The sequence below is a fragment of the Candoia aspera genome, chromosome 2 (genome assembly GCF_035149785.1).
Source record: "Candoia aspera isolate rCanAsp1 chromosome 2, rCanAsp1.hap2, whole genome shotgun sequence".
Classification (NCBI taxonomy): domain Eukaryota; kingdom Metazoa; phylum Chordata; class Lepidosauria; order Squamata; family Boidae; genus Candoia; species Candoia aspera.
The window spans coordinates 125,749,869-125,769,332 of record NC_086154.1 but is presented as its reverse complement, the minus strand read 5'-3'; the positions used below and the strand labels follow the sequence as shown (position 1 = coordinate 125,769,332).

General features: G+C 36.3%; 1 protein-coding gene across 1 annotated transcript in view; it reads right to left on the bottom strand.

Moving 5' to 3' along the window:
- The window catches only part of SPATS2 (spermatogenesis associated serine rich 2), a 34,683-nt gene extending 19,773 nt beyond the window's left edge, over positions 1-14,910 (bottom strand). The window contains exon 1 of the mRNA XM_063293548.1: positions 14,622-14,910. Coding sequence (XP_063149618.1) covers positions 14,622-14,646 — 25 coding nt within the window. The 5' untranslated portion in view covers positions 14,647-14,910. The remainder of the gene's footprint in view (positions 1-14,621) is intronic.
- Positions 14,911-19,464: the final 4,554 nt, after the last annotated feature.

The window sequence follows — 19,464 nt, the reverse complement described above, 5'->3', positions numbered from 1 at the left end:
GCATAAAGCATCTCTTCATTAGATACAGTCTCTTCCAGGGACAATATTACAATATTGTAATTGCTTTACTGTTCAGCCCTTTCTTTCACAGACAAAAGCATATGCAGGTAGTTGCCACAAGTAATTCACATTCAGATTATCATTCAATCATATTTCATAAATACTAAAACTAATAATTAAAGTAACTAAAACATTGGAAACAACCCATTCACCATAGCAACAGTATATTTGTTATTTGCTGTCTGCATTCATATAGCCAATTACCTTGACACTATTTTAGTAAACAAACCTTAAGGAATAATTGGTGTTAGCAAGAATTCAGTCAGGTGTTCCCAAGACTTTTTCCCACGCTCCTTATTAAGATGAAACCCAAATATGGAATATTCTATCAATAATAATGGCAGCAAGGTAACACTTAATAGCACTTTTATTTACTTCTAATTTAGTATATTAGAAAACAGACATTAATTTTAAGACTATATGTTGTAGTCTAGTCCTATAAATTCAACATGAACTGTGATTACAGATGATCCCATCAACCTGCCATGTCAGCATTATTAAAGCTGCACAAGAAAATATTCTATACTGCAAACCATTTATACGACTTTCCACATGTCACTGCCAAGGCACAGATCTCAAGATGTGAATGTAGTGTGGCGGTGAGTGTGGAATTTGTTTAACTATAAAAAAGAGCATATGGGGAAAATACACCGAGCTCTTCCTTCTTCCATACCTTATGCCATTTTCTCTGTATTGAGAAGAATGGATGGAGCATTCTTCTGGATGAACATGGAGCACATTGTAGGTTTAACAATGAAGGAAATCTGCTGTTGTCATCATAATAAAAAGATTAAGGAAATAATCTTTTTGGACAGTTTTAAATTACAGAGAAAGCCAAGATAAGCTAAAGTATCTAAACTGACACATTTTTCTTAAAAGATGACAGTTTGAAAACTGCTGCTCCAGGCTGCGCAGAATTTATTCATAATATGTACTTGTTTTATATAGGAAGACTACAGGACATGTGAAGATGTACACAAGGTCTTATAATACACATTGAGCTATCAGGGTTCAAAATCTTGTTTGTGCTGCACATTCCTGTGCATTTTTAGACGCAAGTCTTCCTCTGAAACTTCAAAATGACCACGGCAAACATACTAGCAAGGTACATCTATCAGGTCAAGCAGGAACTAAACCTTTGCTCCCTGATGACACTTCCATAAAAGACAGGACAACCTGACAAGGTGAAGAAAGTATGCTTTGCTTGCCAAGAGAGAATGTGTTTAGGGCACCATTATTTAATCATCCTATTTATTTCCCAATTACTTAGAAGCAGTTCTCCACAGAACACAGCACATCATAGATTTAACAATGGAGGAAATCTGCTGTTGTTGTCCTAACAAAAAAATTAAAGAAATAATCTTTGTGGACAGTTTTAACTACAGAAGAGAAACTATTCACTTAATTAGTTATACCTAAGCAGGAAATGCTGGAAATTCAAACACCTTCTCTTCAGCTGATCATTATTCAATTAACTCTTCAAGAGCTACCTGAAAAGGTTTATCACTCTATGTAAAATGGTTTGAAAACAAAATCATAATCATCTGCTGGGAGACACCCCCACCCCCGCTATGGCTCTGAGGCCAAATATGAAGAAAATGGGAAACAAAGATCAGCACAATAATAATACAAGTAGCAATGGAATTTCAGCTAGTAGTCTGATATGTCCAGAATTCCCAAATCATGTTGGATTCAAAGACTCTAATATTAACTAATCTATTTCTTTATTATTCAGGAAATTTTATTAAAATCTGAGTAGTGTAAAGGTTTCTATGAAGACTTTTGGGTAGGCTAGGGTAGCATATGCACTGGGGCTTGAGTAAGGTTTTCAGTTTTGGCAAAAATACACAAAACCACATTCTTGTTCTTGTACTCTTCATGATAGAGAAGGCAACAAATCTTTAACTAGTATTGTTTAATCTCTTACAATTTCTTATGTCTGAAGAAGCAGCATTCAAGAAACAATATCAGCTGAATAACTAGATTTGGTGAAAGGATTGGATTTGGCTTCCCAACTGAGTTAACAGGTCAAACGGCATCATCATTCTATAATCTTATTAAAGCCCCACCTCCTGATGTCACCCATTTCATCATCAAGGTAGACACAGAAAGCCACTGGAAAAAAATAGATTTGTATTCTATAAATGGGGGAAGATACAGTTTGAGCAAATGAGCTGCCAAGTCTTGGCTTTTCCAGTGAGGGAAACAGGGGAATGGGCCAAGTGAACCCATTGAATGGATTAAAAGAAACAGCAAAGCAAGAAAAAGCTGTTAATATGATGGACTGCAGAGCCAGTTAAGTCAGCAGGCAGGTAGCATGAATTGGGCCCAGAAGAGTCCTATTCCTGATTTACAAATCAATTTTTAAGAAAGTACGCTTATCAGCCTGATAATAAAAAATATTTACTCACAAAATTTGCCTAACTATTTTCAAGTATAAATGTATAATTAAGTTTGCATCCTTCATCCTTTAAGCAGTTTTCTGGTCTCCACTGTGGAGAGCAGATAGTCTTGTTAATATAAGCTTTCATATGGCATAAGATTGGCATGTAGCCTTGTCCAATTTATTTCCTATATACAACTTAGGTGCTAGAGGCCCTGAGGGATTCATTCTCTCACAGTAATCTACAAAGTTCTGTACCAAGATGTCCACATAACATTAGCTGTATATATGATTAGCTATCGTTAATGGCATGAAAGACTCAGGAGACAAGTGCGGTATCTTGGAGGTTACACTGAACTTCAGTGGCACTGTGGAACTATAAGACTGCTTCCAGCCAAGATACGACTGCGACTGCCAACCGCATTTATAAAATAATCTATAGCATGAGAAGTAATATTTTTCTGAATAAACTGAGATTCTCAGGAGTTACTTTAACTGCCAAGGAAACAACATTAGATACCACTTCTGACTGGAAATAAGATCCAGCATAAGTCACCTATATAAAATGGAGCTACATCTGCTGTCCTCTGTTGCTCTACCGAATTCCGCAGCTTCTGTGCAAACATATTCTCTGTTTAGAAAGGAAAAAAATGAGTGAATTTGAGGGTAGGGGTGTGTTTTAAGCTTGCCTAGAATTACTGTCTACACTGAAACATGATGGCCTACTATTTAGCAGTTTGTATACAGATTTCTCTGGAATTTTACCCATAGTTGTAGACATGGAGATTTCAAATGAGTTTATTTTTATTATATGTATAGTTCTCTTATGTAGTTCCTTATTTTATGTTTACAGGTTGCAATAATGCCATACTATTTCTTTCTTTGCTGGCTCACTGGTCTTAGCAGAATGGTTATATATATGCTTTTTACATATATGAGAAATGGAATTTTTTTACAGCTCACTGAGGGCCACCAGAAGGTCAAACATATTTGGTTTTATTATAGATAATTATAAAATGAATATGTTTTTTAAGTTTTTTTAATTTTTAAAATTGTAATTGGTTCATGCATTTTAGTTTATGAAGTTTACAGTCTCTCTTTTGCTGTTATTTCAGACAACAGTGAATTAGCAGACCAAACCTTATTATTTATTTATGTGGTTACCATCAAGGAATAATGCTTAGATGGCTACAAGGATATTTCCACGAAATTTCTAACTAATTCTGATAGAAAGACACTACATTTATCACTAATGCTTCCCCATTTGAACTAGTTATTTTGTAATACACTGATTACAGTTTTACATCTAGAGTAAAAGAACACATAACTGAAGTAGTGAACCACTTAAGACAGCAAAAGTGACACAAGACATAACTCTTTTTGCTCTTAAAGAGTACCTTTCAGGGTTGACAATAATGATATCCATTCATTAAAATGCACACCAAAAAGTTACCTTTTACTCTTAATTTGCTTTCAAAACAAAGCAGCAAAACAAATTATTTTGCCAGAGAATTATAATTTCACACACATATAAATATATGGAGCTTAAGCACAGTATCCAAAGTGAGGATGGTGACAAACAAGGCATTTCAGGGAGATTAGTCTTGAGAAACTTTAAAAAGAGTGGGTAATATTTATAGATATATGTTTATGCAACAATGTAAGTTCAACAAGGAGAAGTGCAAGATGGAAAGCTACAAAACTTTTCTCTGTAGCAGCTGTCCTATGCAGCTCAAAACAATTACTGAAACTTCTAAGTGAGAAATTCTGATGCAATACAAGAGAGCTATTGCTGATAAAAGCAAAAAGTATAGCTGCAAATTCCTTTGTAAAAGATGGATGCATAATTTTCATTGTTCTATGCAATACACTCATCACTAAATCAACTGTGATTTTTGCAGTTGTTTGTTCCATAAACTCATTTTTTTTCAACAAGGGAAGATAAAAAACCAAATATAACCAAAGCAGTTATTCTACAAAACAACTGTAGAATAGGCAGATTAATTACAGCTAGTGACATAATCAAAAACACAACTACTCTCATGAAATTAAGATTACATAAAATGAACTCTATTTTGTTAGAAGTTGGAGCATGATTATTTTGGAGCATTTTTTTAAAAAGATGGCACTAAATGGCAGCTACTTCCTCAGGAGTCAGTGAGTTGGGGTGGACAGAATGAATAGAGGTAGAAGTGGTGGTTTTGGACAGAGTTGAGGGACTTTAATGGACTCCTAGTGGGATGTGCCAGTGTGGATGCGGTGAACTTGTATTCAGTGAAGTAGTGCCTTGGACAGATATTGGAGATTTGGAAGAGAGAGAATGGATATCAGGAATTCAATTCATGGTGGTTCATCATGATGGAATGCAGGTTTCAGGTTCAAGAATCTGAAACTGGAGTGGAAATCACCTGCAATTTCCAGACTTGGGTGGTTCCTGGAGCACTGTGGTTGGGTGTCAATGAAGCCTGATTTACTTCTAGCATTTTAGGAATGGGACAACAGAGTCAGGATAGGATGCCCTATGTCTGGTGGGAGCTTCAGGAGCCTAGCAATTGAAGTCCTGGAATTGGTTACAGCTCAGGTCAGGACCCCTGGTAACATGAGAATCCCTCTGAGAAATTTATCAATAGAATGACCCCAATGGGATGTTGCTGTCGTGGGGTCAGTGGAAGAGCTGTTTTAAGTAAAAGGAGAAGCAGATCGAGGTGGGCTCCCACTTCTGGTGAGGTAGTAAGTCAGGGGCTATGATGGGGTACATTAATAAGAAGGCGTATCCTTGCCAACAGGAACACTTGGGGGTGGATTAGGATGGTAGTAGAAGAGGGAGGTGGGTGCCTGGTTGGATTCCAGTATGAGTGGCTTTGCCATATCGCTGGCAGCCTGTAGCTGCTGAAACTGAGTAGAAAGTAGCCAGAATATCTGATACTACACTGGGGGGCTACGATCAGGGGGGAGGTGTATCTTGATTGTGGTGTGAGAGGATAGGCAACAGTAGGTTTACCATTAAGTGGAAGAGGGGGTGACTATCTGTTGTCAGTCCTTGCTTCTGGCCTAGTGGCTTCACACCCGAGTAACAGGATTGCTGGTGACTTTGACCTCAAAGTACTGGCTTTCTGCTTGTTATTAAAACTGAAACTATTTTGTATGGTCCTTTGGAGACTGAAGTGACACCATCAGTTTACTAATTGGCGTATGGGGTTGGAGCTGTTATTATTTTTAGTTATAAATATATGTACAGTATGTCTTTAAGTAAATCATGAATACAAAATTAGCACTTTTTACAATCTAAACTGCCTGTCTTTGTCACTTATCAAGACTATTCAGCTGCAGCTCTGAGCAAAACTATACTTGAAAACAGTTTCCAATTCCATCAAATTACAGCTGAATCTACTTATAACAATTTACAAAAAAGATAAACGTGACACATTAAGGAGCTGCAGATTCTATTACTAGATTAAAAAAAAAAAGTATAGTCTGGAAAACAAAGTAATTACCTTCAGAAGCCCTTTCAGACAATGATGTCCAATATTAACACATTGCCTGTACACATGTCAGAAAAATTCTCCCAGGACCTAAACATAACTGGATTGTTTCAATTCTCATTTGCTTCTCGGCCTTTTGGCTAAGATTAAGCACAGTGCTTTCAAGTTTCATGCAGGCACCTCTCATAAACAATTTTCCTTATTAAATTCTTAAAGATACTAGTCCATTCAATCCCCACAGAAATTATCTATAAGGACTGTAATTCTTTTTCAAAACTGAGCCCCAAGTATTCTTCTATCTATACTATTTTGCTCAACTGGGTCTTTACAATACTAGGAACTTCAAATGCAATTTGCCATCAATACAGTAAATGTAAAAACTAGTTTTATACAATCTTACCATTCCAAATGCAGATATACAATATTCTGAGCACTGTGAGAATGATTTTTTAAATTATTTATTAAACAAATTTATATAGCTGCCCAACTCACACACAGTGATTGATAAACTGTTTTTTTTTTAAATAGCCAATGTAAATAATTGGAGCTCCAAACGATTTACTCAATGAAAATGTCAAATTTGACCAAAAAGAAAACAAAAACCACCAAAACACGCTAAATTTTCCTGTTGCTGGAACCTCATCCACATCCTGTGGATTTTGCTACCATACTTATATTGTTTTTTTCTTTCACACTCACTCCAGATTCTGTTCAATATACGATTATATATTCAAGAGGTATGTTGTTCATACTATACAGTATATTGCTTTGAATTCCTATATTAGTTACTAACAAAAGAAAATACAAGTTTTCAGGCTACTTTCTAAGAAGTTTATAGTTACTTTGCCTCAATAATCATCTGCTTGTTTAAAACTCAAAAAGCGGCTAATGCATTACTATGTCAGGTGACTTAGTTGTATGTCAGGAGAAAACTAGAGAAAAAATAAGCTAATATATAAAATCAGACCACATTCAGCTGTTATATGTTTCCTTATGAGCTGCTGCATGAGTTATGCAGTGTTGATAGATTTTTATGAAGTAGCTCAGGAGATATTTAATTTGACTTTCACTCTTTTCAGAGTTTATTAATGTTTTGAACAAGACTAAATTGGGCACTTCAAATTCCTATTTTCTGCTCATGCAAATCTTAATCACTTGGTTTAAATTATTTTATTTTAAATATTTAAGCTCAGTTCTTTTACAAGAAAACAAAACGCAAGATGTTTCAACCACTAAAAATTATGCATTTTAACAGGGAATTCCATTAGCAGGGGATGCTGTATGTGGCAAGACTACAGCTAAAGTCTGTAACCAGATCGACCACTTTTCTAAATTACTAAAAAGCCTTAAGCAAAAGTCTTACCTGACTGGGCAGCGGAGATTAGTATGTATTGGCCCATCTGGTGTTGCCCATGGCATATGGAATATTGTGACTTGGAATGTAAGAACAGTTAGTGGTAAAGATATTAACTCTGGATGTATCATAAAGGTCTTTTTTCTACAATGGAGACAGTACACTCAACAGTGGATCTCTCCCCCACCCCCAATCCAGAGAAAGGATCAGAATATTCTGGCAGTGTTTCCTGTGTGAAGAAATAGATCCATCTCCAGATCTGTAATAACAAGCCCGAAAGGAAGCACACAAGAAAGGCAGGGGTAAGGTACAGATATAAATGAAACTATATACTACTGATTGTGGAATAAACTAGAGTATTGGGGCCCCATCAGTGTGTGAATGGGCTGGATACCTTTTCTCCTGCACAAAAATGACCTTCAGGTAAGTCTAGTGTACCATTTGCCTACAGCAAAGCCACAGTATTCAATATAGGATATGCCACAGCTGTCCCTGGGAATGGGATCTTACTTCTGGAGGGCCTCTGATCCTTGGTGGAAATTATTTCCTGCAACATCATCCAGCTGAAAGATGCTTTATCAGAATGTAGAAGTGAACAGTGCTTTCTAAAGAAAGATACTGTGTGGCAGTCCTACATATGCATCCCTAGGGGGGTTTAGTGTAGGGGTGCTACTAGTGAAGTCATCCACAATTTTCTATGTGCCTGGCATACTTGGAATTACACAGGCTAATTTGATGCATGCACTGTCCCACATGGAGATTTTGGTCAGTGCTTTATTTACTTATGAAATTTATATGGCTGCCCAACTTGAATGCTACAATTCTGGGTGGCTTATAATAAACCAAAATAAAGAAAAGCAGCTAAAACAATTCCATTCCAAATCCTTGATAGGCAATCAGGGATTCACAATTATTACTTCCTTCCAGATAGAGACTCTTGTCTTCCTGGCCCCAAAACCTGAGGAAACAATCAGGTTTAATATCTTTCTAAAAGCCAACAGGTTCAGGGTCAAATATACATTGGGGGGGACATTGTTCCAGAATCACTGCAGTCCACATGGAGTTGTTGGAACCAAACTAAGTTGCAGATTGAATTCCTCTTTCTACACAAGTAGATTCTGCTCATCTGATGACCAAGTTATTCCAATACTTCTCTAATTGGATTTTGGGAAGGGAATGGAGGGAGGGAAGGATCATTTCCTGGCTGTAGTGAAAGGCCCAATTAACCTTATTCATGAAGGTAGGGCTTTTCTCCTTTGCTATCCTTCCTTGGTTCCAGCTTCATCCCAAATCAATTGCCTTTCCTCCATTAAAGTTGACAAGACCTGTTTGATTGCTACTTAGAACCATACTAAATCTGATCCATATTCCAAAGAGAAATTGACAATCTGGGATTATGTCAGTTTCAGAATTGCAGGCAAATCTCTCCCTTTTTTAGAACTCATGGGCAAAGAATGGTATTAATACCCTAGATCAGCTTATGATTAATTCATTTTTAAAGCATTAGTCATGCAGCAAGATGAATTGGTCTGAATAAAATTGCAGAATGGCAATATACACATTAAAACATATTGTGACACTAATGTTAGCAACTCCTGAATTACTATTATTATGGGAAAGTGTTTGGGAGGCTTCTAAACCCATGATTTTTTAAAAAACAATTCACTGAAGAACATTATGAAGATAGATACTGGTAATTTGCAAGAGAAATGGGATAAGGCAGAATATCCTATTTTAACTAAGAAGCAGGTTAAGGTTTTAAACAAAGTTAAATATGTCTCTCAGAAAATGTTTAATAAGGCTGGATATCAATTTTACACATTGAGAGTATAAAATGGTAGAGAACATATTGATGTGTAAGTTTTGGGAATGCTCTATCGTTGTCCAGTTTTAGTTTGATATCTATATATCTACATCATAATTTTTATTTTTATTTATTTATTGAAGTGCCCAATAGCCGAAGCTCTTCGGGTAGTTTGCCATAAAATACACTAAAAATACAATTTGAATAAAAACATATACAAAAAAATGTTTAAATGCAAAATAAAAACACCATATAAACCACATAACACTACTGTATATAAACTAGGCAGCAAGACAGTCATTCAAAATCTAAAACAATACAAATTAAAATACAATTAAGAGCCAATTAAAAAACCTGGGAAAATAGAAAGGTATTATGTCAGAACAAATCACAAGCATACAACATTAACTAAAAGTGGAAGCATTAAAAGGTCTGAATAAAACTGGTTCGATCTTGTGGAGGTGATGAATACATGCATGGAAGTAAAGATGTAGGTTTAATTATAAAAGGGATAATACAGATGTCAGAGAATACAAATTGGTATCATCTAGACCGTGGTAGGTGTATATTAAAATAAGAATTCATAGTTTGATGACAATGACATGTTATGCTCCAGAGAGTGGCAATAATGGAAGAATTAGAAATGAGCTTTGAGAAAGGTAGCACAATTTTATGAACTACTGTAATGCAAGGAAAAAAAATTATTCTGCTGGGTAACATGAATGGATGAGAGAGAACAGAAAATGCCATTCAGAGACCTAAGAATAAATAAGAACGGTGAATACCCGCTTAGAAAAAGGTCTTTTTGGAATATTGTATGTGGTTTAAGTGTAAGTTTATTGAGGTGCACATATGGCAAAGAGATTAACATAAATCTAAAGGAATGATTGATCTCATCACTTGTGTTGAAAGACTGAATCAGTGAAGGATACAAGGGTGATGAGAGACTCTGAACATAAGATGGACCATCAAATGACTGAGGCCCAGAGATGCTGCTTTTCAGTGACAGCACCAGATCCCTGGAACAGCCTCCCACTGGAGATTAGACTTGCCCTATCCCTGATTGCCTTTCAGGAGATGCTACACACCAAGCTCTTCTGCAGAGCATCTGCTAATTGAACAGTTGCTGTGATTGGACTGTTGTGATTATTGCTGCTGTGTCATTTTTAATCTGTATTTTTATCTGATTCTCTACGATTTTTGAACTTATTACCTTCCTTACTGTGGCTGTTCTAGTTCATGTTATGGATGTTTTTACTTGTTGTATGCTACTGACACGTAAACAGACACGGCAATAAGAACCACAAACAAACAAACAAACAAACATGCCAGTAAGGTTATTTGATAGCGCCAAGGGTGGAATTTGGGAAAATTGAACATGGAAAAAAAAAGTGAAAGAAATAAGAATAACGGTAGAATGGTTACAGGGGGAGAAAGTATTTTTTAAAAGTATTACAAGACAAATTAATCTCCCAACAAAAGTAATGGAAAATGGGACATTAGGGTACCGTAACTGGAAGCATCAAACAGACTGCTTGGTGAAATGATGAGGTCAAAGAGTGTATGGATAAGAAAAAAAATGGTTTACAAGAGAATGATGGCTGCAAAAAATAAAACTGAAAGATATTATATAATGTTGTAATGAATGGGCAGGCAAGTCCCCATCCTCATATTCACTGTCACAGCCGCCAGCTCAGACATTCAAATCAGCACCTTCTTTGTCACAAACAGAAACAGATGGGTTTTGGCATGTATGCAACAAGCAGCTGCCCCAAAAACCTAATCCTTTTTTCGAATTAGAAAAAGTTTTCTCCTTTTAGAAATCAGGCAGAAGTTGCGGGACAAAAGGCTGGAAACAAGTGAAATCTTCTCTCAGCCTCAGATTTAAGCTGGAATTTGCAGGAAGCAGGATTACTAAAGAATCTGTTCCAAGGCTAATCTATTCTCTAGAGGAATAGAGGAAAATTAACTAAGAACAACACTGTTTCATTTATTTCCTGCTAGTTAATGCTTTGTGGTTTCTGATATTTATGTTTTTTATACATATTCAGTAAATTGTTTTATGCACTTCTTCACATCAGAGCTGCTTCTATATTAGTAGCAGATCTTTGTGATTCACTTAGAATCAAACATTGTTCTGTGCCATTTTTCCATGGGAGATTCTTTTAAGATGCTATCTGTGATCTGAGCGTCCCTATAATTTCTTCCCCAACAGTAAAGGTTTTGCATATGACTATTTGAAAAGGAATTTCTACATTCGCTTTTTCTTTCCCCTTGGAAGATAAGTAGCGGCAGCAACAACTACTAAGCAGCTACACCAAAGCAGGAAGGAGGGGCCAGGCTGTGTAAATCCAGAGGGCTTCTGAGAGAGAAGGTTTGAGACTTACAACGATTAGACTCAGCCCTGCCACTACAAACGTGTATACGGAAAAAAGACAGTTGGAAAGAATGTCACAAGAGAACCAGGGAGAGTTAAGTTTAAAAGAGGCAGAGAAAATACAGAGCAGTTTTGATGGAAGTAGATGAAAGCTATAAGTGCTAACATCTCAGAAAAAAAATAAGGAAAGGGATAAATATTGTGAAATTGTTGAAAAACGCTAAGTTTGCAGATGTAGGTGGTATGCCTGGAAAAATGTAAAAGTATAGATTTGGAGTTTTTTATGGAGTGCTGTGTAACTTATTTAACGTGCGTGAGAAGACTACATCTGTGCCCGATGATTGGAAAATGCCACTGTTGTTCTTCTAATGAAAGGAAAAAATAGCAAGAGTAAATGCAAAAACTATAGGGGAATTAATTAAGCATAACTGGAAAGGCGTGTGGCAGAATTCTGATTGAAAGAGTACAAGAATTGATAATGAGAAATATTTGGAAATCCTGTCAGGGCAGTGTGTATACAGATCAGATATTTGTTCTTTGCTGAAAAATGTACAAAAGTGAGAATGCTTATTGTACGTTTGTTGATTTAGAGAAAGTGTATGATAGAGTGGTGATGTTAAAAGTGTGCTGGTCGGTTGGGAATATAAATTTTATAATTTCTGAGTTGTTAGCTGAGAACCCAAATAATCTGCAGGTAGATTGTATGATGCAATGAGGAGTATGGACTATAATTAATGTATTTAAAACCGAGCTAACTGTGTTTGACAGGGAATACAGAGTGAACAACTGCAAGTTATACCCAAGTAGTGAAAAATTAGGGCAAGTAGAATTAATCTGCAGGAACGGAGTACAAAAAACTCTGTGTGGGGTCAAGAATGAATGTGGTCTGTACACAAAAGTGACTGACATCTCCTCGTTATTTGCTTACTATTTCTTCTTTTCTGCAATTTGCTTAATATTTTTCCCAAAAGAGAATAAAATGAGTATGTATATGCAAGGTAGTACAGTACTCAGTTACCTACTAGTACAACTAATATTCAGTACTTGTTATTTAAATTCATCTAATGTATACATGAAAAATTTCACTAAGAAAACCTGACTCATTACAATTTCCCATCGCAAATAATGTACAAAATTGAAACATTAGAAATTACAACTGTCTACAAGATGACTATTTTCTATGTGAAAGGTGTAATGTTTGAAACAAGACCAAATCTTTGCTGGTTCATAAAAACTGGGCAGGGTTTCTGCAGCCATAACTCAATACATTTGCTTCATATTATACCCCTGGAAACAGGATGAAACATATACTTGTCAGAACTCAGGGTTAAGACATTTGTGTTGTGGGGAAACTGTAAATAAACAAATTAGAAATAAATACCAATTATAAAATACAGATCAGAGCTAATATATTAATAACTTAAGAATATGCATCATTAAAATACAAATTCTTTAGTCATATGTTCTATTTCTAGACATTACAGCACAGACTATTAACACAACCATAATTAAGCATTTAAGTACACTGGAAACAGTAATTTGAACCAAATGTCTGTTCTAGAACGGAGAACCACAAATCTTTTTTCCACGGGATGAATAGTGTAACAATTTACAGCTGGAAATAGTGCACACAGCAAACTTAGCAATTTATTCTTGCACAATTTTCAAATTTTATTTCAGGAGGGACTGGCAACAGAAATCAATAGTTAGGTTTATTGAACATTATGACATAGAAGCAGTAAGACTATATTGCACCCTACATTAGATTTATTCAAAATGCCCTTTTTGGGGGTCAGTAACTTGTTCTCAATGCAGTAATCCAAACACTCTTAAAAGGAACACCTAGCCATCAGAGTTCAGGGACCCGAATAAAACTTACAAATCAACACTTCAAATTAGCTTCAGGAACTAAGTATGCAGAAAGGCCTCTTGTGTGCTTAAAAATCAGTCAGATGTGTCTAACACTGAAAGAGAAATGCCCTTTCCAATATGCAAGAAAAAGACAAAACAAAAAACATAAAAAGGGCACATTTCCAAAACAGAAATAAATTGTAAGCCAGTTGTAAGCTAGTTATTCCAGTGTAGCCTCTTTGAAAGATGGTTGCACAAAAGGTAAGTGGGAACCGATTCATGCCAATTTGGGAAGAAGTGGGACTAACCAATCACATATTCTGCTCTAGGATGTTTCTGAAGCCCCTGAACAGTCATAGTTTTGGAATCTAGATAATAAGCCTAGTTATCTTAGATGAAAGTTGTTCGATAAGACTGTTCAATAAGCATGCCAATTATTCAGAATCAGAACACTTCCAGTAAAGCTGGAACAATCTACCTCAAACTCAAAATGTCTCAAAGACATCTTCTACATATTCATAAAACCCTTAATTGACTCTTAGTTGTTTCCTGAATCTAATTCAAAGTGCTAGTTTTGATCTTTAAAACCTGCCAAAATTTCATGTTAACTCTCCAACTCAAAGATGCATAGTGAACCTTGCATCTTGACATATTATCAGCGGCAACTAAGAGACAGCAGGGAAATGTACAATGTGTGATAGCATTATCAAGGTGGGAAAAGTCACCAGCAACTTCCATTTTCGATACCTACATACATAAAATAATATGTTCGTGCAGATAGACATACTTCTCATACAATCTTTACTTAATATTAACTGGCAAATAGAGGTATCAGTTTTCAAAAAGATCTACTGTTCCTAAAGTAGTGGTTCTTAAAATGACACTGACTTCTCAGAGGAAGGCAAAATTCTGCCTAGAGATAGGTGCAACTCCTTAAATGAGATACAGAGAATAGTCAACTCACTGCCATAGCAGGTCTTGTCAGTTGTTAGTACTGATGATTCTGAAGCAAAACTGTATCTCATGTATGCCATTAGCTTAAATTCCTAACACTAGAAAGTCAAAAGTTTTTCAGATGCAGAAGACATTCCTTCTTTGATTTGAGAAAGAGATTAAGGACTGTATTTTCAGAAAGGTAATCTTATATTTAGCAAGATGTGAATAGGATTTCTCTTCTTTACAGACACTTAGAGTTTGAGAACCTCCTTTACTTTGATAAATATATTAACACTGATTAAATTTCCATATTTGATAGCCACCTATAACATAGTCCATCTTATTAGTTATTCTAGCTTTATGTTAAAGCTTACCTTTTTGGTTTTGCTTCTTCGACATAATAGCTTATCTTATTTAATGTCTGATTACACAGCAAAAATATATTTCCTCAAATATGAGAGTGGCAGATGTGATTCAAGTACTGCTTTGCATCCAGGCAGGAAATGGCAAATATCTGCTCAGAGACAGCAACCTCCCCAGCTCCCAAGGCAACTGGAGAGTTGTCAAAATCCTGCTAGACCAAGACTGTAGATTCTTTCTTTTAGCACCAATCTTCTGTCAAGAAGCACTCACACAGCAGTTCATGTTGCTGTTTTTCAGATTCTGAAAAACAAAAAATTACAGGAGGGATTTACTTTACCCCTTCTATTTATTTTAACAAAGAAAATCCAGGATAAAGAACTATGTGGGATAAATAAACGATCATAACAATACATTGTAGTCACTATGCAAGAGCATTCTCCAAAATGCGGGGGTTTTCACCAAACTCAATGTTTCTTCACTGAAATGCAAAACAAGAGAGCAAGCGAAAATCATCAAGGTCAGTATAACATCTGGCAGACTTTGCCCTCCATTTAAACAGCCAGTAATTCTGAAACCGAAGTTAATGTGTTTTCTCAAAACACAACGTAATCATTTTGAGAGCACTGAGAAGGTTTGACTCGTGAGCAGCAGCTCTACAAAAAGAGCTTATAGCAGGAAAGTAAGATTTATGAGTGAATTCCGCACAAAAGAAGTGATGAAATTTTGTAGTTCCTAGGGTATAGCAACTTTTAAAGTAAAGAAGTTAAGCTTATGTTACAGAAAAAAATGTTTAGAAAAAGGGCTATGTTATTACCACAATCATAAAAGACAATAAAATAAACAAAATTAGAAATAATTAGATATTAGCCTTATAATTTTTTTCTTTGTCACTAGAAGTGGTTATAATTTCACTATAAACACCACCCGCAGAGAGACACAAAACACCCAACAAACCTGAAAGTGACTTTTAAAATGTATAAATTGAAGAACAGAAATAGTCACAGAGGAATAGCATTTCACTATATTCCAAACTTTAATACAATTAAACAATCAGATAATAATTTCACTTTTTTTTTTAGTTCTAAGCTTTTAGCATACAGTATTGTAGGTGCAGCAGATTTGCTTAATTCTAATTCCAGTGATAGACAATTTCTGAAATTTACACTTAGGGCAGAAAATCAAATTATATCCCCTCCCTATGGGTGAAAAAGGAAGCAACCAAACAAAAAGTCTTCCTAATCATCAATTGATCTCTTGACCCTTTTTTCCCAACATCAGAGGGTCCTAATTAGATATTATCCACAAGGGCTTCCTAGCACAGAATCCTACAGATCTTGCAATCATATATTAGAATACATAGAACTATGATAATTGTTGCTGTATGGGTAAAAAGGATAGGTAAGGGCTTTACTGAGTAGATTTCAGCTCCTAGTGACTTTGAGGGTCTGAAACTAAAACAAATTATGTACAAATATGCCAATAAATGGTGTTTTATCTCTTTAATACACTTAGGACATTTTATGTGAAAAGTCTTTGCATTTCTACAATAAAATGCGATTTTTTAAAATAGATAATTTTACTTGATATTGAAAATCAAGAATAAATGTAAGGCAAGCAAAGGATCCTGAAACCATTTCCTAACAGTTTGAAAAGTCCTCCAAGGCAACAACACTGTAAACTCAACAGATCTGAAACTCACACGTGTTACTCATTTAGTTTGGTGTAGGGTATTTTTAATTCTAAATCCATCCAATTTAAGCTCTGCTAGCTACACAATCCAACATCAGTCAGGAAACTAAAAATACCATTTCGAAATGGTAAAGGTTCAGTATTCATTCAAGATAGAATTTCCTGTTCTCTACTTGGCAACCAACATTCTCAGAAGAAGGCAATTTTACTACCTTTATTTATTTATTTATCAATCAATCAAATTTATAACCGCCCATCTCCCCCCTAGGAGGGACTCTGGGTGGTTTACAATAAAACGAAATGTTTTAGATTACACAATTTGGGGGACAGTATGTGACCTGAAGGTTGCAGTTGCTGAGCCCTGCTTAAAATGTGTAATAAAGTCTGAATTCTTCTAAAAGAATTTATTATTGTTACCTGACAGACCATCTCATCCCCATCACATCAATCCGTCCCACCCAGGCACGCAGAGAGGGCATGCTACAGATCCTATCTGCTAGCTGCTAGAGAATTCCATCTGGTGGGGCCGCGGAAGCGTGCCTTCTCCGCAGTAGCCCCTGCCCTTTGGAACATTCTTCCCCCAGAGTTGAGACAGGCCCCTTCGCTCCTGGACTTCCGCAAGCAATTGTAAACCTGGTTTTGCCATCTTTCCTGGGGCAGGAAGGAGAGCAGTCACTCTTGGGGATGGCTAGCTCCCTAGAAGGACCCTGTTTTACTTGCGGATTTATAGAGAACTTTTTGCCATCAGGTTTTTATTATATTCATTTTATTGTGTATCTGCATTTATTGTATCGTTTTATATTATATCGTTTTAAATGTGTTTTATTTCAATATTTTTCTTTTGCTTCCAGCATTCAAAAATACCTCAGTGAAAGAAAATTTTGGTTGGAAGAAATGCACAACCCTGAAAGTTTCAAGGTTTTAGAAACTGCCACATCCACACATCTGGAAACCCATTCCAGTCCCCCCCCCCTTTCAAAAAGAGAGTATTTCAGCAACATACATTGTTTTGATTAAGGCATTCAGTTTGATTCCCTGAATGGGTTATTTTATTTGAGATATTTTCTCCAATTAATCAACAATGAAAGTCAGAGGTATCATCTGAATGGACTGAAGTTGCAAATCAAGGAAATCAATTATATAGGAGTGTAAGAGAACCAAACATATATTTGGTACAGTTCATATATCCATGAACTGAACATTTTAAAAACTAAAAGGTATATTGTCAAAAATATCAGAGATACATCTATCTCTGGTGTATCACTGGAGATATCTACAGTATTTGTCTATACCAAATGGCAACTTTGGACTGTAGCCCAAGATGATTAGCTTCCAGCTTTTAACACTGAATTATGTTTTAAAAAAACAGTGGCTGGATCAGTTATTCCAGCCATACAAAGGGCTGTTGTCATGGCTGTTTGCCCCTAGACAAAATAATTGCTGTGAGAATAAGCATGTTGATCCTTGTTCATGAATAACTGTCCCAAAACCAACTAGCAACTCTAGAAGCATTACATAAAAGCAAGGGCTGTTTCATACAGCCATTTTTCTAACAGGCAATACTCTATTCAGCCAGAAGCCAACCATACTAATAGAAAACTAAGCATGCTTACGGGCTGTGTGACACACTCCACCACTATTACATTCTGTAACAAACTGTTTCTTATAGAGTTAGATCTGAGCCCTTAGAAGAAACAAATGGCTTTACAACATCTGTAGTCAGCCATCAGCTGCATTAGTACTTATACAATATTAATACTTTATGAAGTTTCACAAGCTAGAAAGAACACTCTTGTCCAACACGAGGCTACTAAGATCAAGAATGGAGCAAACAGAGAAAGAAACAAAAATGTATTAAGGCTCTTTTTTTTAAAAAAAAATTGTGCCTTTGAGTCAGTTTTTGATTCCTGGCGACTGCCTGGACATTGATTTTGATTATATGCCATCAAGTTGTTTTCAATTTCTAGAGACCATATAGATAGATTTTCTCATAACAATCTATCCCTAACCTGTTCTTTCAAGTCTCCCAATGGTGCACTCATAGGCACTGTAACTGAGGCCTGGACATAGATGTAAGAAAATAAGGACTATCAGGAAAATCCATGAAAATGGGTAGTGACAAAGATATTAAGAAAACCTACCTGGCACAGCTGGGGGAAGTGAATCATAATGGAACTTAAGTGCAGACAATTATTTTGTAATCAGTCTGGCCATGGGTTCTTTCAGAATGTTATCACACGGCAGTTAAAATACATTTAACAAGTATACACTGTGTGATGCATTTGATTATGTCTGAACTTCTGCCTATCATAAAGCAGAAAAAGCTCATCTCTTCAGATAGTGTCCTATGAAAAGCTCTAAATACAACTAACCTTACATTCATTATAGGGACGCGGTGGCGCTGCGGGTTAAACCGCTGAGCTGTCGATCGGAAGGTCGGCGGTTCGAAACCGCGCGGCGGGGTGAGCTCCCGTTGCTCGTCCCAGCTCCTGCTCACCTAGCAGTTCGAAAACATGCAAATGTGAGTAGATCAATAGGTACCGCTTCGGCGGGAAGGTAACGGCGTTCCGAGTCGTCATGCTGGCCACATGACCCGGAAGTGTCTATGACAACGCCGGCTCTAAGGCTTAGAAACGGAGATGAGCACCGCCCCCTAGAGTCGGATTCGACTGGACTTTACGTCAAGGGAAACCTTTACCTTTACCTTACATTCATTGTTGGCTTTTTGCAAGCTCTTTGACAATAAAACTATCCCATAATACTCAAACAGGAAGCATACATCTAGCTGAAATTATAAGAACAAGCAAAGCACTTGTTTATTACAAGACTTGGTCAAAAATGATTGATTTCATAAGAATATGAAGCATCCATTTAGCTGCCATATTGAAGAACTCCCATGTTGATGAAATAACGTCTCTAAACATGTGTTCATCATGTACAACCGATAAGAAGAGTAAGCAGTGTTTTGGGTGGATTGTTGCATTTTTTAAAATTCATTTTCCCCCACCTCTCCTTGAATGAGATTCAAAGTGACTTCATATTTTAAAGCCACCAAATGAGCCCAGGAGTAAACAGAGAGCACATAATTATTTGAATGCTGCACTCAGTTTCAGAGCCACTCAGAAAGCAGAAGTGCTTCTGAAACTGTGCACAATTGCAGGCTGC